Source organism: Bufo gargarizans, chromosome 2, assembly GCF_014858855.1.
Source record: "Bufo gargarizans isolate SCDJY-AF-19 chromosome 2, ASM1485885v1, whole genome shotgun sequence".
NCBI classification, from domain to species: Eukaryota; Metazoa; Chordata; class Amphibia; order Anura; family Bufonidae; genus Bufo; species Bufo gargarizans.
Genome location: NC_058081.1, coordinates 714,181,907 through 714,205,828, shown reverse-complemented (window position 1 = coordinate 714,205,828; position 23,922 = coordinate 714,181,907). Strand labels below are relative to the sequence as shown.

Sequence of the window (23,922 nt, the reverse complement as noted above, 5' to 3'; positions counted from 1 at the left end):
GCTGATTATTTCCTCTCTGGGAGAAGGAATTCACTACATTATGGGTTCTGTACGGGTGGCATGAAAGTGCCATATAAGTAGTGTGTGGGTGTCATATGTGTATGATGAGGGTGCTGTATGTATACAGTGTATGTGTGGTATGAGGGTGCTGTATGTATACAGTGTATGTGTGGTATGAGGGTGCTGTATAGGTACTATGCGGGACATTTATGAAGACCCATGTTTTCTCAAGCCCCTCTGTGCTGCCGGAGGAAGCACCAAAGTTACATAAAGGTGTAGGCCTCTCCTTAAGTTTGATGCTGTACAACAGACTTAAAGGGGTGTTCCAGTTTGAATAATTTATCCCCTATCTCCATCACCGATCCTACTGCTGGGACCCCCACTATTCATGAGAAGCCCCCCTGAAATGAACAGAGCAGCCAGTCGCACATGTGTGCATGCTGTATGTGTACAGTGCGCGTGCTGTATGTGTACAGTGCGCGTGCTGTATGTGTACAGTGCGCGTGCTGTATGTGTACAGTGCGCGTGCTGTATGTGTACAGTGCGCGTGCTGTGTCTGGGATATGTTTACTTTGTGGGTGACATACTGCAGGGTCGTTGCTAAGTCAAAACATTCGGGGCCTGGACCCCTGATGTTTTGTCCCAGGCTCCGAATGTCCTGCCTATTAGATATAACTGTATTGCCGTCCTCAAGACAGAAATACAATTGACCCTAATGCACTGCAAGAGCTGAAGGACCTGTGATCAGTTCTAAATGCAGTAGCTGAAAAGGACCTGGGATGATGTCACAATCATGTGACCAGTGCAGGAGGGGACGGCTCAGCAGTGAAGAGAAGTCCTGGGAAGAGGCTTAGGTGATGTCTGCTACATGAGGAGAGGTAAGTTATTTAACTGGGACTGTATATTAGGGCTGAAGGGAGGGAAGTTATTTACATGGGACAGTGAGGTGCAGTGATGTTAATTACATGGGACTGAAATTTGGAAGTGGCTGGGGTAGGGTGATGTTATTTACATGGGACTGTATGTTGAGGGGTAATGTTATTTATATGGGACTGTATGTTGAAGGCGGCTATGGGGCGGAGTGATATTAGTTACATGGGACTGAATGTTAAGGGATAATGTTATTTACATGGGACTGCATGTTGGAGGTGGCTGGGGAGGGGTGATATTTACATGGGATGGTATATTGGAGGGTGCAGGAGAGATGGTGTGATGTTATTTGCATGGGGCTGTTTTTTGGAGGGGGCTGTAGATAGAGGGGGATGTTATTTACATGGGTCTGCATATTGGAGGGGGCAGGAGAGGTGGTGTGATGTTATTTACATGGGGCTGTATTTTGGAGGGGGCTGTAGATAGAGATGGATGTTATTTACATGGGACTGTATATTGGAGAGGGATAGAGAGATGGTGTGATGGTATTTATATGGGACTCTATGGCGGAGGGAGGGAAATAGTGTTATTTACATCGGACTGTATGGCGGAGGTGCTGAGGAATTATGATTTTTGAGGACACTAAATGGAGGAATATAACTACAGGGGGCACTGCAGGCGGCATTATAAATACTGGGGGCGCTTCAGGGCGAGCATTATAACAGTAGGGGGCGATATAAATACTGGGGGCACTGTGGGGGCATTTTAAATCCAAGGGACATTAGAAGTTCTTATTACTACTGGGGGCTCTATAGGAGGGACTTATAGATCTGCATTATTTCTACTAAGAGCACTGTGGGGGGCTTTATTACTACTGAGGGGTCTGTAGAGAACTTTGTCACCACTGGGGGGACAATAGGGGCCTTATTTCTACTGGGGGCTCTGTAAGGGTATTATTAATACTGGAGGTCTCTTCTACTAATGGGCGCACTCTTGGGGAGCATTATTACTGTTGGGGGCACTGTAGGGGGCAGTATTACTAATGAGGGCATTCTAGAAGGGAATTGCTATTGGTTGGACTATGAGGAGCACTGTTACTATGGGGGGCACTCATTTTTCATCAGGATAGTATTTGGGGGTACAGAAAAGTAAGGAATCCAAAAATGTCTGTGTGTCACATTCTGCAGAGACGAGGCGGCTGAGAGAAGTGTCCGGACCGAATGGACTTTGTGGGTGCCATACTTGTCCTGTGTGGGTGCTGTATGTGTACTGTGTACGTGTCCTTGTAGGTGCCATACTTGTCCTGTGTGGGTGCTGTATGTGTACTGTGTACGTGTCCTTGTAGGTGCCATACTTGTCCTGTGTGGGTGCTGTATGTGTATTGTGTGGACACTGCATATGCACTGTGTGGGTGCCCAAGCACTGGAGAGACGCTACAGTGCATGGTGTGAGGTCCGCCATGTGTCCACATTCCTCACCGATCTGCTCCCGTAGCTCCGGAGTCAGCTGGGGGTTCCGGTACAGCAGTGATAGGGACTGGTTGACTCGCTCCTCAATGACGCGGAGGTGGGTCAGAACCTGAAGAAGAGACGGTACCACTGTAACTGACAGAGGAGACACCAGCCACCAGTGAAGAGACAGACCACAGAGGGCAGACCCCGGTACCTGGAACTGAATGGTCTCGGCTCTGTCCGGCTCCGCGCTGCTGACGTGCTGGTAGTGACGCACCGTATGGCGCTGGTCTTTCTGCTCCGCATGTATGTATTTCTTCAGGGCCAGCAGAACCTTCTCCGGCTGCTCGAAAACAGACACAACACATTGTTCTGATTATAGCGGTTCTGAAAAACGTCTCTGGGGGTCTGAAGAGGTCCGAGGAGGAGGGGCTTACATCCAGGGGTGTGGTCTGCACACTGGCCAAGTAGTTCTCCAGCGCCGCCCTGCGGTTATCATTGAGAGCTGCAACCACCCGACCCAGGTGTGTTTCCACCAGACGCTGGCGCTGAGCTGAAATCTGACTCTCCAGGGTTTGTAAGATGGACTGAAAGTGCTGAAAAAAGAACGATGGTCAGAGATAAGTCACAACAAGAGCCACTGGATTAGATACAGGCTTAGATACACAGCTCAGCAGAAAGAATCATGCATGATGAGCTTAGATACACCATCTGAGGGGACATTTAGACTTCATACACAGGACCGTATGAATGAGTCCGCATCCGTTCCGCAATTTCACAGGTGCAGACCTATTCGTTTCAATCGGGCCGCAAAAGATGCAGACAGCATCCACCTCCGTAGTTCCAAAGTGCGGCAAGATTATGCATTTTCTATGGTAGAGGCGGCATGTGTCGTCCGCAAATTGCGGATTCGCGAAACACCGCGGTCGTGTGAATGTAGCCTTACACACATGATAGGTTTAACTATATAAGCGCAGCAGACAGTACCACACATGATAGGCTTAGATACTGAAGATCAGAGGAGAATCTCACACATGATAGGTTTAGATACAACAGCTCGACAGATAATATCACAGGCTTAGATACACCAGCTCAGCGGCAAGTATAGCACAATATAGGCTTAGGTATAGCAACTCAGCAGACAGTATCAAACATGACAAGCTTAGATACAGCTGCTGCGTTTAGATACAGTGGGTGAACAGACTGTATCATACATCACAGGCTTAGATATTACAGCTCAATAGACAATATCACACAGGATAGGATTAGATACACAGCTCAGCAGACAGTATCACACATCATTGGATACAGTATCTCAGTGGACAGTATCGTATATGATCGGCTTCGGCTACTTTCACACTAGCGTTGTTTGAATCCGGCGTTCAATTCCGACACCGGAACTGCCCGCCGGATCCGGAAAAACGTGTGAAAACTGATTACATTTGAATCCTGATCAGGCTTTCGATCACAATGGAAAAATGCATTGGAAAAAACGGTTCCGCCATTTATGGACTTTTACTTTTTTTTCCTATTTTTCGGGTTTAACATGCAAAAGCCGGATCCGTTTTGACTGAACACACGGCGCCGGATCCGGCGTTAATGCAAGTCAATGGGAAAAAAGCCTGATCAGGCGTTCAGTCAAAGTGTTCAGGATTTTTGGCCGGAGGTAGAAATACAACATGCTACGGTTTTCTGAAAAGCCTGATCAGTCAGAAAGACTGAACTGAAGACATCCTGATGCCTCCTGAATGGATTGCTCTCCATTCAGAATACATGGGGATAAAACTGATCAGTTCTTTTCCGGATTTGAGCCCCTAGGTGGGAACTCAGCGCCGGAAAAGAAAAACGCTAGTGTAAAAGTAGCCTTAGATACACCAGCTCAGCAGGCAGCATCACACATGATTGGCTAGGATACAGCACCCCAGTGAGCAGTATCACATGATCAGCTTAGATAAAGCACCTCAGCAGACAATATCACACATCATAGGCTTAGATACAGCACCTCGGCAGACAGTATCACAATATACAGCACCTTAGTGGACAGTATCACACATGATAGGATTAGATACACAGCTCAGCAGACAGTATCACACATGATAGGATTAGATACAGCAGCTCAGCAGACAGTATCACACAGGATAGGATTAGATACACAGCTCAGCAGACAGTATCACACATGACAGGATTAGATACACAGCTCAGCAGACAGTATCACACAGGATAGGATTAGATACACAGCTCAGCAGACAGTATCACACAGGATAGGATTAGATACACAGCTCAGCAGACAGTATCACACAGGATAGGATTAGATACACAGCTCAGCAGACAGTATCACACAGGATAGGATTAGATACACAGCTCAGCAGAGAGTATCACACATGACAGGATTAGATACACAGCTCAGCAGACAGTATCACACAGGATAGGATTAGATACACAGCTCAGCAGACAGTATCACACAGGACAGGCTAAGATACACAGCTCAGCAGGCAGTATCACACAGGAGAGGATTAGATACACAGCTCAGCAGACAGTATCACACATGATAGGATTAGATACAGCATCTCAGCAGACAGCATCACACCTGATTGGATTAGATACACAGCTCAGCAGACAGTATCACACATGATAGGATTAGATACACAGCTCAGCAGACAGTATGACACCTGATCAGATTAGATACACAGCTCAGCAGACAGTATCACACATGATTGGCTTGGATACACAGCTCAGCAGACAGCATCACACCTAATCGGATTAGATACACAGCTCAGCAGACAGCATCACACCTAATCGGATTAGATACACAGCTCAGCAGACAGTATGACACCTGATCGGATTAGATACACAGCTCAGCAGGCAGTATCACACCTGATCGGATTAGATACACAGCTCAGCAGACAGTATCACACATGATCAGATTAGATACACGGCTCAGCAGACAGTATCACACCTTATCAGATTAGATACACAGCTCAGCAGACAGTATCACACCTTATCAGATTAGATACACAGCTCAGCAGGCAGTATCACACAGGATAGGATTAGATACACAGCTCAGCAGGCAGTATCACACATGATCAGATTAGATACACGGCTCAGCAGACAGTATCACACCTTATCAGATTAGATACACAGCTCAGCAGACAGTATCACACCTTATCAGATTAGATACACAGCTCAGCAGGCAGTATCACACAGGATAGGATTAGATACACAGCTCAGCAGGCAGTATCACACCTGATCAGATTAGATACACAGCTCAGCAGACAGTATCACACCTGATCAGATTAGATACACAGCTCAGCAGGCAGTATCGCACCTGATCAGATTAGATACACGGCTCAGCAGACAGTATCACACCTGATCAGATTAGATACACAGCTCAGCAGACAGTATCACACCTGATCAGATTAGATACACAGCTCAGCAGACAGTATCACACCTGATCGGATTAGATACACAGCTCAGCAGGCAGTATCGCACCTGATCAGATTAGATACACGGCTCAGCAGACAGTATCACACCTGATCAGATTAGATACACAGCTCAGCAGACAGTATCACACCTGATCGGATTAGATACACAGCTCAGCAGGCAGTATCACATGATACACGATGGGAATGTAGAAACGCGAGGCTCCTTTTGGCGGCTCCACATGACACCACAGACGGCACTCATCTTGATCACATCGTGAATCCTCCACATTGCTGATTGGTAAGAACACGCCGTAAATTCACCCAAATAATAGCGGCGGCTGAAGGGCTTATACACGGAGACGGGGCGAAGTCCAGAGCGCCGTGTAACCGGATCCGTTATTACACAAGCTCCCGCCCCCCCGCACCGTCATGTCCCATATTTTGTTTTTATAACAAGGATCAGATCCGCTTTCATGATATCTCCCCTCGTCCCCTGTCATCTCATCTCTGCTGCTCCGCGGTAACACGACCCCCAGATAGAGACTAAGTGGGACTAAAAGCTATCGCTTTCCCCGGACATCGGGGATTTGCAAAATAAATGACTTTTACATCTGTCTCTCGTATAAGTTTTCACTGCTAATGGCTTGAAAACCCCAGGATATTATCATGGGAAAATTCTCCTGTCGCTCTGAAATAATTAATATTTTCTTCTGTATGTTTTTTTTTTTCCTGTCGGTGGATGTGGGGGTGGGGGTGAGGGGGGCAATTAAATATTAATGTCACCATCCAGCCACATTATGCTTACCTGGTGTCTCCAGCATCTGAAGAGCAACCACTCAGACTAGACAATTAGTGGACAGATGTAGCAGTGCTCAATGTGTTATTTAACTTGAGTGAGGTGAATACAGGAGGGTTACTGTCAGTCCTGTGACATGGTCGGCCCTTCTACATCTGTACACGGTATCAGGAACTACCAAACACGATGGACATATTCAATATGAATCTGGAAGACTGGCACCGAACATGCCCATCATGCCCATTCTAGTGCAGGCTGTGATATTGGGAAGGAGGGGAGAGGGTCGTCCTCCATAAGCTGGTCATAAATGGAACCCATCATCCATTTCAACCTCCAACTAATCCCAAAAAATTACCATCATCCTTTCATGTTGGAATCGGTAACCAGAATCCTACCAAACTAGTAGTTGACATCTCAGTTATGATAGGGACTGATAGCAACGTAGTCGCCTACCGTACCGCCAAATCCCAGTGATGATAGGAATTTAAGCATCCCGTTAGGTCTCATCCCATTAATGATGGGTTTCCTTCCCAATGGTGACTTGTGAGTTAATAGAGGGAGGTCTTCTAGACAGGATCCTCCAGTATCCTTATCTCTTGGGTAGAGTGGAGAGCGGCTGCAAAGAGTATCTCTCGTTCTGGAGGATCTGTCCTGTCCTATGTTACACAGACAACTCACTGTTATGAATGGACGCTGTGTAATGCTTAATTTCCCCTGTGGAGGTGCTGCAGGAAAACTGACCACCTAAACGAGCCATACGCATGAGAGAAATGTTGGCTGAACCCACCCGGAAGTAGCTCCCATATTTACAACTTGCCTATCAAAGATCCCACCACTGTCCTAACAGTCTCCCAACCAGCCATGAAGGTACCATCAAGGGCTTGTGTGTCTGTAGCTCATTCATGATGGGGCCACCTTCTTCTGGTGACACCCATTAGATAATTGTTGGCAGAGCTTCAGTGGGACCGGATGACCATCTAATGTGTAGGATGGTGTCCTGACTTTCCCTTGACAGTAGACAGGTAGGACATAGAAAGATCAGGGTGTTGGATTACAACACATCTGATCCTTTTGTTGTCAGGGTAGATAAGGCTGCAGCGGCTTAGGCCGACTGACAGCTTTTGAGTGAAATCTAGTTTGTCATACAGACATCATTGCCAATCTCCCTATACACATGCATGCTCTATTCAAGAATGCATGTGTTCTCAGTAAGAAGAGGGGAGTCAACTTCCGATGGACTCTACTGGTGGTGGCTTCTCAAGAACCAAAGGATTGGACAGTTAAAATCCGAGATGCCCCATCCTTAATTTTCCTAACACCTGTTTTTAGGGTATAGTCGGGAGACACCATACCCATTATATGCTTGATCGGCCCTGCCAAAAATCGGTGGGCTTGGTTGACATGACCTCCACCATCTACCATAAAAGAGGTCTCATTTCAGATACAATATGACCACAACCCTAACAGTTCTCATCCAAGATATGATGGGGCCTTCACCGTTCTGAAACCTTGTCCAAACCTGATAGTCCAATCTATTGCCCATTACCTCAACATGATAGATAAGACTGTGCACCCTGATGTTTACAACCGGAGCGCACAACCTTCACTTTACACCCTTCATTATTTCACATGGCAAGTGACAGTCAGGGCACAAACATATCAACAACGTATGAAATGCATTAGTCAGTGACTACATACCTCATTTAGAGCTTGACGGTCGGACTTGGGTAGGTTCTTGGCTTGATTATCTGCTTCGGCCCACTCCTTCATAACCTGGAAGACCAATTCCTAAATTTTTAACAAAATTCCTGCCATCCATTTACGATTTAATGGGGCTATCCAAACTGCTGGCCTTGTATTTCCTGCCCTTAGTCATTCGCTTAGTTTCTTAAGTGATCATTTTCTCGTTAGATCATTCTCCGCTCACCTCGTTGATCTGCTTCATACGTCTTTCCTCCAGCTCCATTTTTGCTCGCAGGAAGTTGGCGTGTTCAGATCCGTCCCGTGGTGACTCGAAGTAGATATCCACCCCGTCGGTGGGACGAGAAACTGCAAAAAAACAGCAAGTTAGGTAATTATTATTATTTTATTTGGTCTCACTCCTGTTTGGATTTGACACTTGGGCTTAGTAAGAGTGGCCGGAAAATATCAGGAAGATACACTGAGCTTTACAGGATCATGTCCTCCATGATGGCCTGTATTTACCTACGTTGTAATAATGCTGCCTCAGTACTGCTGAAATAATGCTACAGTACCTAAATAATACCACCAAACAGTGCCTACTTAACAGTACTACACTGTGCCTATATAATACTGCTACATAATGTCTGTATAATATTACTATACTGAAAATAACTAATATCAGCAAACAATGCTTGCTTAATGATACCATACTGTACCTAAATAATACCACCACACAGTGTATATTTAATAGTGCTATACTATACCCAAATAATACTACAAAACAGTGTCTAAATATTACTGCTACACAATGCCTGTATAATAGTACTATACTGTACCTAACTAATATCAGCAAACAATGCCGTCTTAATAATACCATACTGTACCTAAATAATACCACCACACAGTGTATATTTAATAGTGCTATACCATGCCTAAATAATACTACAAAACAGTGTCTAAATATTACTGCTACACAATGCCTGTATAATAGTACTATACTGTACCTAACTAATATCAGCAAACAATGCCGTCTTAATAATACCATACTGTACCTAAATAATACCACCACACAGTGCCTTCTTACCAGTACAATACTGTGTCTAAATAATACTGCTACGTAATGCCTGTATAATTTTACTATGCTGTACTTAACTATTATCAGCAAACAATGCCTGCTTAAGGCTACTTCCACACTAGTGGCAGCCTTCTCCAGCAAGCTGTTCTGTAGTTTTATTGCGGCCGCCTCTTGGCATGTTTGCCACACTGGCCCACCCCCATTATAGTCAGTGGGGCCGGAGCGGACCTCCGGCGGCACACATGCACTAACAACAGCACGGATTCGGCAAGCTGTTCATCCGCCGGAACAACCTGCCGGAGAAGGCTACCGCTAGTGTGAAAGTAGCCTAATAATACCATATTGTACCCAAATAATACCACCACACAGGGTGTATATAACAACACCATATTGTACCTAAATAATACCACCACACAGTGCCTACTTAACTGTACAATACTGTGCCTAAATATTAGTGCTACACAATGCCTGTGTAATAGTACTATACTGTACTTAACTAATATCAGCAAACAATGACATGCCTCAGCTACTAACAAATGGGTTAACATATGGTACATTCTGCTGAAACTGAGTCCCAAGCTGAGATCTCGGAGGCATGGACATGGTGTGTATGGTTACATGCCCATACCGAAAAAACTCATGTAGGAGCGTCTGACCTTTAACCTCTGGTGGCAGTGTGGGGGCGCTGCTAGTCGTTTCCTCTTCTTCCCCATTTCCCACAAAGTAGTCATCCCATATGGGTGGGTGCTGGTCCTCACTGGCCCCTGCAGTGTCCTCTCCTCCGTCGTCAATGATGTCGACATTGTCATCTTCAATCTCCACATCATCCCTGATGAGAGCAAGCAAGTCAGAAACAGCGCCCCCTATGACTTATGCCGTTGTGTGCACTTAGACTGTTTTATATGTTTACTGTAATACAGGTCCTTCTCAAAAAATTAGCATATTGTGATAAAGTTCATTATTTTCTGTAATGTGCTGATAAACATTAGACTTTCATATATTTTAGATTCATTACACACCAACTGAAGTAGTTCAAGCCTTTTATTGTTTTAATATTGATGATTTTGGCATACAGCTCATGAAAACCCAAAATTCCTATCTCAAAAAATTAGCATATCATGAAAAGGTTCTCTAAACGAGCTATTAACCTAATCATCTGAATCAACTAATTAACTCTAAACACCTGCAAAAGATTCCTGAGGCTTTTAAAAACTCCCAGCCTGGTTCATTACTCAAAACCGCAATCATGGGTAAGACTGCCGACCTGACTGCTGTCCAGAAGGCCATCATTGACACCCTCAAGCAAGAGGGTAAGACACAGAAAGAAATTTCTGAACGAATAGGCTGTTCCCAGAGTGCTGTATCAAGGCACCTCAGTGGGAAGTCTGTGGGAAGGAAAAAGTGTGGCAGAAAACGCTGCACAACGAGAAGAGGTGACCGGACCCTGAGGAAGATTGTGGAGAAGGACCGATTCCAGACCTTGGGGGACCTGCGGAAGCAGTGGACTGAGTCTGGAGTAGAAACATCCAGAGCCACCGTGTACAGGCGTGTGCAGGAAATGGGCTACAGGTGCCGCATTCCCCAGAAACAGCGGCAGAAGCGCCTGACCTGGGCTACAGAGAAGCAGCACTGGACTGTTGCATGTCATTCGGAAATCAAGGTGCCAGAGTCTGGAGGAAGACTGGGGAGAGGGAAATGCCAAAATGCCTGAAGTCCAGTGTCAAGTACCCACAGTCAGTGATGGTCTGGGGGCCATGTCAGCTGCTGGTGTTGGTCCACTGTGTTTTATCAAGGGCACGGTCAATGCAGCTAGCTATCAGGAGATTTTGGAGCACTTCATGCTTCCATCTGCTGAAAAGCTTTATGGAGATGAAGATGTCATTTTTCAGCACGACCTGGCACCTGCTCACAGCGCCAACACCACTGGTAAATGGTTTACTGACCATGGTATTACTGTGCTCAATTGGCCTGCCAACTCTCCTGACCTGAACCCCATAGAGAATCTGTGGGATATTGGGAAGAGAAAGTTGAGAGACGCAAGACCCAACACTCTGGATGAGCTTAAGGCCGCTATCGAAGCATCCTGGGCCTCCATAACACCTCAGCAGTGCCACAGGCTGATTGCCTCCATGCCACGCCGCATTGAAGCAGTCATTTCTGCAAAAGGATTCCCAACCAAGTAGTGAGTGCATAACTGAACATAATTATTTGAAGGTTGACTTTTTTTGTATTAAAAACACTTTTCTTTTATTGGTCGGCTGAAATATGCAAATTTTTTGAGATAGGAAATTTGGGTTTTCATGAGCTGTATGCCAAAATCATCAATATTAAAACAATAAAAGGCTTGAACTACTTCAGTTGGTGTGTAATGAATCTAAAATATATGAAAGTCTAATGTTTATCAGTACATTACAGAAAATAATGAACTTTATCACAATATGCTAATTTTTTGAGAAGGACCTGTATATCCTGTTCATTTCCACTGTATCTGCACTGGGCTGTGGAAAGGGTTAATGCACAGCCAGCTAATACTGAGAGACTTTCTATCTAGGCACCGGGAAATTAGAAATATCCCACCGTTTTACTATTAGAAACTATTCAAAGTTTTGGAGGGAAAAAACAGATACACTGACCTTCTGACTGTCTGGTTTAGCTCTGTTGTTTATATCTGAAGACTTGTTTATGTCTGGAAAAACTGCTTAGTCATTCCCATAGACTTGTATTGAAACTTTATACAAGTCTATGACAGACTGAAATTGCAACATTGTTTCTGTCTAGGCTGTGTTTCTCCACTCCACCTCTCCCACTAGAAGGTTCTGTTTCAGTTACAAACTGTATATAGTTGTCTGCAGACAGGGACCAGTGTTTAGTAGGAGAGACTCTGCCAGTCTGCAAAGGTGACCAGAAGAGGACACTGAGATGGAGATACTCCTCTGCAGATCCTGGGTTACCAATCTGTTGACCAGGGAGCCATTCGGATGACTGAGCCACTGACCCTGGACCACCAGCCCTTTGGCCAGGGAGCCAGTCTTCTGAGAGAGAGAGGAACAGCTAGTCTGGACATTTCCTAAGCACAGAACCTTCTTCTCTCAGACTGGAGGAGTCAGCTCAGTGCATCGCCTGTATTGTTTTGCACATGAGTTCCTCCAGTAAAAAAGCACACTGGTTAATGGCAGACTCTGACTCTCTGGATTTATTTCCATTGGGGTGCACCATGCCTTACAATCCCTTCCGGAGAGCAGCAATACGTGGTGACACCTCAATGGTGTCCGGGGGACCCAGCATAGCGTTGGGACCTTCCTAATCCCAGGCCACTACAAACATTTCATCAATGATGTCATAATTAACCCTAGATCTGGGAACTACTAAGGGTGAAGAGATAAAGGGTTTCTTAAATATGCTACTCAACAGTGGTCCAATTCCCTCCTCTTTTCTTACCCTCTGTCCGGGTCCAGCGGCTCAAGCTCGGTGACAGGCTGTCCTCTTGTGGGCTCCACTTGGTGGGGTGTGCGAGTTGGACAGCAGACGTACTCCACTCCTCGAAATCTTTCTGGGCGGCATGGCAGCAGCATCCCGTAACTGTGCAGATCCAGGTCTTCTGTGGCACAGGCCTGGGCAGGGAAGAGACACAACAACTTAGTGTTAAGGAAGTCTGTTCCTGCTTTATGCAAGCTCATCAGGGGCAGACAGTCACATAAAATACATGAGAGAATTGCTTAAAAGACACTTCCCCATACCTGGTACGTAGCAAGGTAGTTCTTTCCCCTTTAATTCCTTGTAATGCAGGTGGTTACTAGTACTAGGTACTTGGCCGCGTTCCTGAGGTCTGAAGTAACTGTGCATGCGTACTACACACAGAAGACCTTTAGGGGGCTCTAGGAGGGGCCAGAAAACTAGAAAACATCTAGCTAATTTAAGGGGTTCTCCAGGAATTAAAAAATGAAAATACTTAAATATTATTTTATAATAAATATATTCTCAAATACCTTTCATTACTTAGAATGGCTTGTTTTTTCTGGGGAGCAATCATTAGGAGAAATAAAATGGCCACCGTCCTATCAGTACACACAAAACCTGTCCTAATCACACAGGAGGACAAGTGACTTCACCACAATGAGCTATAGTGTTGCCTCATCCTCCTCTCTGCTCTACTAGTCAGGAATCATGATCCTGAATACAGGTGAATCTCTGAGAGGAGGGTGGGGATGTGGGTAATGAGCAGCAGCACTTGTTTACAGTCTCCATTGCCACAGCAACACATTACCGCAGTCTGTCCTGTCCGTCTTCTCTGTACTTCATGTCTCCTCATGAACTAAATTCCCCAAAGATTCAGCTAAAGTTCTTATCATCTGTATGCAGGATCATAATCCCTGACAAGTAGAGCTGAAAGGAGGATGAGGCAGCTCTTTACCTCAGTGCTCTGAAGTAACTTGTCCTCTTGTGTGATTAGGACAGGTTTTGTGTGAACTGATGGGATGGCGGCCATTTTGTTTCCCCTGATGATTGCTCCCCAGACAAAATGAGACAGTTATTTGAGAATTTATTTATAATAAAGTAATATTTAAGTATTTTCATTTTCTTAATTCCCGGAGAACCCCTTTCACAAAGAGCTTAGCTCCATTGACAACATCTTCAGGGTAAGATGTGTCTTGCTACCACTACCTCTCTGTATCATATGGGTGTTGGCCAGGTACCATGGGGGAACTGGTCAATGGGGAGCTGGCTCATTTGTTCACAGCTTTGGTGATTTACTTTAATCTGTATGTTATATTTTGTATATATCTTATTATAGTTTAGTACATTTTTTATGCCCCTGTCATATTAAGCCTATTTATTCCCGGATCCCAGAATTCATGGTAATACACCTGGCCACCTGTAGCTCTCAGGGCATATAAAAAATACAATGCATCGAATGCCCTGATGGGAGTTGTCATTGCCGGGGACTATAGAGGGATAGATGTCTCACCGTGCGAGCCGTCTCATGCCAGTGCTGATAGCTCTCACACACGTCCATCTGTTCGCGGTGCAGGAAGCGACATTTATCTGGGACCAGCAAAGCATCGCTGACAAACTCATTCACTGCCAAAGATAAAGAAAGAAGGACATGAGAGGGCCAGTCCATGACATATGTAAATACATTGTGACGTGTTCTGCAGCTTGACGTGTTCTGCAGCTTAGCCTGTTTTGCAGCAAGGTCTCTGCTTGCTGTCAGTGAATAGAAACATTCTTGTTTATATCCTAAAAACCCTGTACAGACCAAATATTTCTCACAGCTCCGGTTTTGTTACTAAAGTATGTACTCTAGACAATCCTCTGGGAGCTAAACAGTCTGGGCTCCGGGCCCATCTACCCCTGAGTCACTAAATATATGGAATGGGCTTTAAAGGGGTTGTCCCAAGAGTTAAACTTTCCGCAAGATAGGGAATAAGTGACTGACTGGTGGAGGTATGACCGCTGGGAACCCCCATCATAACAAGGGAGGTCCTGTGTCCCCTGTATCAGTGGAGTGAAGGTCAACCATGTGCTATATGGGGGGTCCGATCATTGGGACCCCCGTAATCACTAGGATGGGAGCCCCATGGCCAGTGTGCTGCTTCTCCATACATTCTCTACGGGATTGCTAGATGTACAGTAGTCAAGCACATGACTTGGCTGTACAGGGGTCCTATCATTGGGACCCCCGTAATCACTAGGATGGGAGCCTCATAGCCTTTATGCTGCTGCTGCATTCATTCTCTAGACTGCCGCTTCATTCATATGGGGGCACCCAAACCCTGTTGTCAGGATCGGTGGGGGTCTCAATGATCAGACCCCCATCGATCAGTCATTTATACCCTAGCCCAGGCATGGCCAACCTGCGGCTCTCCAGCTGTTGTAAAACTACAACTCCCACCATGCCCTGCTGTAGGCGGATAGCTGTAGACTGTCCGGGCATGGTGGGAGTTGTAGTTTTGCAACAGCTGGAGAGCCTCAGGTTGGCCATCCCTGCCTTAGCCTGTGGATAGAGGACAAGTTTAAGTCTGGGGAAACCCTTTTAAGGTGCCACATACATTAGTGGAACGTTGGTCAAGCACTGGTTCTGGTGGCATTGCCTGACTCACTGATGTGTATGGGGTGTCCTGACTCTTCAGATGCTGGGAGAAAGAAGGATCGGACATGTTGGGTTTCTGAATGTCCGATCCTTTGTTTTCACAGGCAATGAGCCCTCTCCCGTTGAAAAAACTTTGTTTCAGTCCACCCAGTGTGCAAGTGTATAAGATAGTCGGGCAGAACCTTATTGAAGGAGTCTGGGCAGCTTTAAAGGGTGCGTCATGTTACTGGCCACCACTCACCAAGGCAGAGATAGGGGACTACAATATGGAGGCGACGCTTGCACTCAGGCTTTTGATTCTGACACCAGTTTGTCACCGTGACCGGCTGAGCGGCTTCTGTCACCCCCGTGATCTGTAGCTCTGGATACATCTGCAGAAGAACAGATATGGACACTCAGACATGACTAGCGGTCAGTATCACATATGAGAAGCTCAGCAGACAGTATCGCACATGGCAGGCTTAGATACTTTGGCGCAGTAGCAGTGTTCCTGGTCCTCACCTGTCTGCAGTACTGTAGGATTTCCTCATTGCTTCCTGGGCAGCTGGGAACTCCACGGGGATCCGCCACCCAGTCTCCTCTCATGAGGTCCATGTGAAGGGGGACCCGGCCACAAAAGAGCGCCAACTGGGGTCGCCATGCTGCGATACTCTGCAGACACAAGAGAAAAGGCACGAGTTATGCATGATCACAGTTATAATTATAGCAGTACAGAAAGTATTATACAGAGTATTACAGAGAATATTACAAGGAGTATTACAGGGAATAAAGGAATATTATAGGGAATATAGGACTATCACAGGAAGTATTATAGGGAATGAAGGAGTATTACAGGGAGAAATACAGGGAATAAAGGAGTATTACAGGGAGTATTATAAAGAACAGTGGAGTACACTACGTGCAGAATTATTAGGCAAATGAGTATTTTGACCACATCATCCTCTTTATGCATGTTGTCTTACTCCAAGCTGTATAGGCTCGAAAGCCTACTACCAATTAAGCATATTAGGTGATGTGAATCTCTAATGAGAAGGGGTGTGGTCTAATGACATCAACACCCTATATCAGGTGTGCATAATTATTAGGCAACTTCCTTTCCTTTGGCAAAATGGGTCAAAAGAAGGACTTGACAGGCTCAGAAAAGTCAAAAATAGTGAGATATCTTGCAGAGGGATGCAGCACTCTTAAAATTGCAAAGCTTCTGAAGCGTGATCATCGAACAATCAAGCGTTTCATTCAAAATAGTCAACAGGGTCGCAAGAAGCGTGTGGAAAAACCAAGGCGCAAAATAACTGCCCATGAACTGAGAAAAGTCAAGCGTGCAGCTGCCAAGATGCCACTTGCCACCAGTTTGGCCATATTTCAGAGCTGCAACATCACTGGAGTGCCCAAAAGCACAAGGTGTGCAATACTCAGAGACATGGCCAAGGTAAGAAAGGCTGAAAGACGACCACCACTGAACAAGACACACAAGCTGAAACGTCAAGACTGGGCCAAGAAATATCTCAAGACTGATTTTTCTAAGGTTTTATGGACTGATGAAATGAGAGTGAGTCTTGATGGGCCAGATGGATGGGCCCGTGGCTGGATTGGTAAAGGGCAGAGAGCTCCAGTCCGACTCAGACGCCAGCAAGGTGGAGGTGGAGTACTGGTTTGGGCTGGTATCATCAAAGATGAGCTTGTGGGGCCTTTTTGGGTTGAGGATGGAGTCAAGCTCAACTCCCAGTCCTACTGCCAGTTTCTGGAAGACACCTTCTTCAAGCAGTGGTACAGGAAGAAGTCTGCAAGGTAAGAAAAACATGATTTTCATGCTCCATTCATTTCATAATGCTCCATCACACGCGTCCAAGTACTCCACAACGTGGCTGGCAAGAAAGGGTATAAAAGAAGAAAATCTAATGACATGGCCTCCTTGTTCACCTGATCTGAACCCCATTGAGAACCTGTGGTCCATCATCAAATGTGAGATTTACAAGGAGGGAAAACAGTACACCTCTCTGAACAGTGTCTGGGAGGCTGTGGTTGCTGCTGCACGCAATGTGGATGGTGAACAGATCAAAACACTGACAGAATCCATGGATGGCAGGCTTTTGAGTGTCCTTGCAAAGAAAGGTGGCTATATTGGTCACTGATTTGTTTTTGTTTTGTTTTTGAATGTCAGAAATGTATATTTGTGAATGTTGAGATGTTATATTGGTTTCACTGGTAAAAATAAATAATTGAAATGGGTATATATTTGTTTTTTGTTAAGTTGCCTAATAATTATGCACAGTAATAGTCACCTGCACACACAGATATCCCCCTAAAATAGCTAAAACTAAAAACAAACTAAAAACTACTTCCAAAAATATTCAGCTTTGATATTAATGAGTTTTTTGGGTTCATTGAGAACATGGTTGTTGTTCAATAATAAAATTAATCCTCAAAAATACAACTTGCCTAATAATTCTGCACTCCCTGTATTATAAGAAATAATATAGGGGTATTACAAGGAGTATTATAGAGGCATTACATGTAGTATTATAGAGGTATTACAGGGAGTATTATAAAAAGTATTATTGAGGTATTATAGGGAGTATTATAAGGAGCATTATAGAGGTATTGCAGGGAGTATTATAGGGGTATCCCAAGGAGTCTTATAAGGAGTATTATACAGGTATTACAGGGAGTATTATAGGGTTATTACAGGGAGTATTATAAAATATATTACAGAGAGTATTACAGGGAATCTTATAGGGATATTACAAGGAGTACTATAAGTAGTATTATAGGGGTATTACAGGGAGTATTATTGGGAGTATTTTAGGGTTATTACAGGGAGTATTATAAGATATATCACAGAGAGTATTACAGCGAATCTTATAGGGAGCATTATAGGGATATTACAACGAGTATTATGAGTAGTATGGGGTATTACAGGGAGTATTATTGGGAGTATTTTAGGGTTATTACAGGGAGTATTATTGGCAGTATTCTAAAAATAATATCAGAGTATTACAGGGAATATTAGTGGGATATTACAAGGAGTATTATAAGGAGCATTATAGGGGTATTACAAGGAGTATTATAGGGTTATTACAGGAAGTATTATTGGGAGTATTATAAGATATATCACAGAGAGTATTACAGGGAATCTTATAGGGATATTACAAGGAGTATTATAAGGAGCATTATAGGGGTATTACAAGGAGTATTATAGGGTTATTACAGGAAGTATTATTGGGAGTATTATAAGATATATCACAGAGAGTATTACATAGAATATTATAGGGATATTACAAGGAGTATTACTGGGCATATTCCAGGGAGTATTATAAGGAGCATTATAGAGGTATTCCAGGGAGTATTATAAGGAGGATTATAGGGCTGCAGCGGGTCGTCTTTGCACACAGAATTGTTGAAGATGCTGCAGTAGGACACTGACAGGGATGGGCAGTGACATGATCTGGCGGTACATGTGGGTCACGTATGTCCGTCAGTCTGCATCCAGCCCCATCACTTTGCTCTTCCTCAGTTGTCAGCTGCTGGTTTTGCTCAGGAAAATCATCCAGTTCTTCCCCACAGCCGTTTACACATAAAATGTGGAGCTTAGGTTTTTCCATTGGGGCCCCAAATCCATCTCCAGCCTCCGGGGCCCCAAACTTCCCATGTTAGACCCGCTTTACCTGCTGTCACTACATCCTCACAGATATGGATTGGGTAGAAACAAAAAGGCTGTATTTAGATACATTTAGGTGAGATCCCTATGTCAGTACTTCCTGGCAGGAGGGCCTGCTTGTACCTACAGTCCTGTACATGACTATAGGCAGACGACATGTAGTGCTCACACAAGTGCACTGGGTGAATCCCCCAAAGGTTGGCTCCCTCTGTCAGTTCCGCCTGGTCACAGACTGGCAGAGGATAGGGCATTTGAGCCTATGGTATGCCATGAGAACCCGCAGACCGCGATATGCCCCTCCGCAAAACCCCATAAAAATATGCTAAAACAATCAAGTGTAATCCTGTGAAGCCGCGAACGATCCGGCCGCAGCCACTTAAAGAAATTGAAAAAATGGAAAAAATAAATAAAAATGATTACTGCAGATTACAAGCGGCGACCTAGATACCGAGCGAAATATTGTGGAAACAATCAGCATTATGGAGGGAGATAAACCGTTATATAACAGCAAAGAGAGGGCGGTCTGCAAATCCGAGAGCAGCGATCCTCGAGCGATATACAATTTATATCTAGTGACTGGTTGGCAGTATTATATAGACACTGTATGGCAGTACTATGTGGATACTATAGGGCACTACTAGACTGGCTCTCTTTTGTATTCACTATATAATGCTCTATTATATACACTGTGCGGCAGTATTACACGGGCACTGCAGAGCAATATTATTCGGACACTGTTATGTGTTCACAGTATGGTAGTATTATGTAAGCTAAAAATATGGTTTGGCACTCTTCTGCGTTCACTGTTTCTGTGTGGCGCTATTATATAGGTATAGTGTGACAGTATTTTATAGGCATTACAGAACAAGGTTGTTTTGGCACAGAGTGGGACACTGCATGGCACGGTCATATCAGGTGCCGTAGAGCAGTATTATATGGACACTTTATACCACTGTATTTGGACACCATGTGACATTCCTATACGTTACCTGTATCTGCATGGCGCTATTATATATGCAGCGTATGGGAGGGTTATTTGGGCACTGTTATGTGTTCATGGCTTTCATGTAGGTACTGTACAGCAGTATTATATGGGGACCCTATGGCAACATTATTTAGGTACTGTATGATTATGTGTTCACTGAATCTGTATGGCACTATCATATATATATATATACTTTATGGGAGGGTTATTTGGGCACTGTTATACAGTATGTCCATGGCTGTCATGTAAGTACTGTATAGCAGTATTATATGGACACCCTATGGCAACATTATTTATGTACTGTATGATTATGTGTTCACTGAATCTGTATGGCACTATTATATAAGAACTGTATTGGAGAGTTATTTGGGCACTGTTATATGTCCATGGCTGTCATGTAAGTACTGTATAGCAGTATTATATGGACACCCTATGGCACTGTTATTTAGGTACTGTATGATTATGTGTTCACTGAATCTGTATGGCACTATTATATAAGCAATGTATGGAAGTATAATTTGAGCACTGTCATATGTTCATGGCTGTCAGGTAAGTTGCCGTATAGCAGAATTATATGGGCACCATATTATTTATTTATGTGCTGTATGATTCTTATGTGTTCACTGATTCTGTATGGCACTATTATATAAGCACTTTATGACAGCATTATATGATTAATGCTAAATGTTTACTGCCTTTATATAGCAGTGTTATGAATATGGCATTGTATGGAAGTATTGGTTGTTGGAGGTTACAGAACATGCTGTAGGTACTGGCAGAATTATGGAATTATTACTTGATTCAGAGTGGTGGTATAACGGTATAGTAACTGTGAATCGATATGGCCATAATATTTGGAAACTTGTATGTGGGTATTGCTATGTTCCGGCAGCTCAGTATGGCGGTATAGTTAAGCACAATGTGGCACTATTATTTGGACAGTCTCATAGCAGTATTAATATTTTCGTATTTTCCTGAAACACAAAATGGAAACTGAGTCCTGTCTCTATTTCCATGGTCAATATGTTCTAATACTCTGCCACATGAAATCCTTGTCGATTTTCGAGGCAAAACAATGGCGTTTTTGTTTTTTGTAGGTTCATATTTTGTTTTAACGCTCGTCCCCTTCTCCTCCTCTGCTCTGTACAATTAGTCAGATTGTGATGTGTGAGTATGGCGGCCGTTTGGAAGAGGGGGCAGGGTTGTCAGAAGATAAGATAACAGCGGTCATTTGTCAGGGAGGAAAACAGCAATAGGTAAAAATAGAATGAAGATTATTTCGCAGGCAGCAATTTCCATCCCATCACGCAGGATGGTGGGCTACGCCGGCCCTCCTCAAATTCCCCCCAAAACCCTCATAGAGGGGGAGAGTTATCAAAACTAGTGTAAAGAACTGGCTTAGTTGCTCATAGCAACCAATCAGATTCCACCTTTCATTTTTCAGAGCTCCTTTGGAAAATAAAAGCTGCACTGTGATTGGTTGCTATGGCAACTAAACTATTGAACTGATCTCCCCCATAGTGTACAAACTGTCGTTCATGAGTCACAAAATGGCAGCCAAGATCTCTATAAATATGGCGCACACACGTGTAACTGTGCCAGTGGTACTTCTTCAGGGGAAAGGCAAAATGGTGCAGTTGCCTATAGCAACCAATCATCTCACTACTTTCATTTTCCAAAAGGCCTATAGGGGTAGATGTATGAAACTGTCTAATTAAAGCTGTCTTGCACCTAGCAACCAATCACAGCATGGCTTTCATCTTTCACAAGAGCTTTAAGAAATGAAAGCTGTGCCGTGATTGGCTGCTATGGATAATACAGACAATTTAAGAGACACTGCGGGTGCGCAGTGAGTGGTAGGGAGATTTAACAGAACAAATGGCCATCAGAACTCCCTACCCCCACAGTGCACAGGCGTGGTGTATCCCGACGGGAGTAGTTAGCCGCGCCGCCGGTTTCCAACTGAGAGGTAAGGCGCAATCGCTTCAGGTGGCCCCTTCTCCCCAACTCGCCCACCTCCTTCCAAAGCTGGGAACGTCATGTGCGCCTGCGCGTCATGTGCGCCTGCTGGGCATATTACTGAGGGCACAGCTGGGCATATTACTGGGGGCACAATGTGGGCATATTACTGGGGGGCACAGCTGGGCATAGTTCTGTGAAGACACAATATGGGCATAAATACTGTGCAGTTGAATGAGGGAGGAATAATTACTATGTGGGGGAATAATTACTATGTGGATACTATGTGGGTGCGATTAGGTGGATAGTTATGTTTAGGGTGGAGTTAGAGGCGTGGCCTAGTGCTGAAAACATTTGCTGTGGTGCGCCGCACAATGTGTCCCGTTCGTTTACAAAGTTGGGAGGTATGCAGTCACGTCATGCACGTTCTTCCATTCTATATTAGCGTCATTACCTGCTAACTGCCTTTTCTCCACCACAGTCGGTCACTCTGACTACAAGGGAGTATGATGAGGTGGTCAGAGTCACTGTTGTCAGCCATGTTGTAGAGTGTGAGGCGAGGTGGCAGGAAGGTTGGAATACCCCCCGACGCCTCGCTGTACGGTCTCAGGGTCTACATCCCCGGCCTACTCATTCTCCGCCTCTATCGCTGACTTTCGAGGATAAGCTGCCATGGTAACGAGATCCCGGTGGAGATGATCTATCTTTCTTCGTTGTCATGACAACCTTTTCTCAAATGGATGTAAAGGCTTGATCTTGCCCGCCCCCCCGCCCCCGTCACCACTCACGTCTCCTGCCCTCCCAATCCCATATCTGCTTTTTTCATCTCATATTCCTGGGCCTCTCGATTTCCTCGCTCCTCCAGCTTTCATCCTCGTCTCGCATTTACAACATGTTTTTCAAATTTCCTCTTGACTGACACCTTCCCACCTCGCTACCAGCCTCAACCATTGTAATCCCGGCCTGGCGGCTCACCTCGCCTCTCTCTTCTTATTACAACAGCCTGTCACATCTGTCGCCAACGTAGGCCCTATATTTATACATTGTGTCATCTGCCGCATCTCCTCTGGGATATGAACTCAGCTTCCTTCGAGGCCGTCCGTTCAATTATAATGTGGAAGTGATTTGTGTATTAAAAACAAACAACCCCCCCCCCCCCCACACACACACACAAAAAAAGCCGAAAAAATAAAATAGGTAAAAAATAAAAGATAAAAATAAATATTGTAATAATATAATAATACTAAAATAACATTTTAAGGTACATATTAAACTCGGTTCACATGTTGGTTTTTACGCTACTCCTGGCATTTGCCATAGGCTCCCGACCAGTTGGCAGAGGCCAGAATAGAGTCCTTTTAGCAAGTGGTACACGTCGGCATACCCACTGCTAAAAAATATTTAGAAAAGAGTATACGTCTTTTTAGCATTGTGGTCAATGGCTGATATATGCCCCTGTATGGCACAGTAAATTGGCATACGTCGGCGGTATGCGACGGGGACTGTATTATGGGACTGTAGCGCCACAATGCGTACTGCAAGGAATAAATGTGGTAGACCGATAAGGCTGGAGGGGGCCACTATTATTATAATTGATAAGTAGTTTCCATAATTCCCCCTGACCCCCATGATGACTACTCTCTGTCACATATCCCCAGTGCTGAGAACCTTCATACAATTACTTGTGTGTGACTACTGATACCAGCCACTCGTGTAATAACTCTCCAGCATTATTATAAGTTGCTGGCGTTGGGGACAGTTATTTTGTTTATCTCTCTCTCTCTCTCTCTCTCTCTTGCGCTCTCTCTCTCTCTCTCTCTATATATATATATATATATATATATATATATATCTATAGTATTTCAAAAGATTCCAGTTTAGATGGTACGATTTATTAATGTGCAGGTGATGTCAATCTATTCCTCGGGGGAG

General features: G+C 44.5%; 1 protein-coding gene across 1 annotated transcript in view; it reads right to left on the bottom strand.

The window, feature by feature from the left end:
* Window positions 1-23,922, bottom strand: part of APLP1 (amyloid beta precursor like protein 1) — a 52,260-nt gene that overhangs the window by 11,175 nt on the left and 17,163 nt on the right. The window contains 10 exon segments of the mRNA XM_044282586.1: window positions 2,349-2,448; window positions 2,536-2,664; window positions 2,759-2,917; window positions 8,238-8,312; window positions 8,467-8,588; window positions 9,954-10,126; window positions 12,736-12,908; window positions 14,264-14,376; window positions 15,630-15,759; window positions 15,890-16,039. Of these exon segments, the coding sequence (XP_044138521.1) occupies window positions 2,349-2,448; window positions 2,536-2,664; window positions 2,759-2,917; window positions 8,238-8,312; window positions 8,467-8,588; window positions 9,954-10,126; window positions 12,736-12,908; window positions 14,264-14,376; window positions 15,630-15,759; window positions 15,890-16,039 (1,324 nt within the window).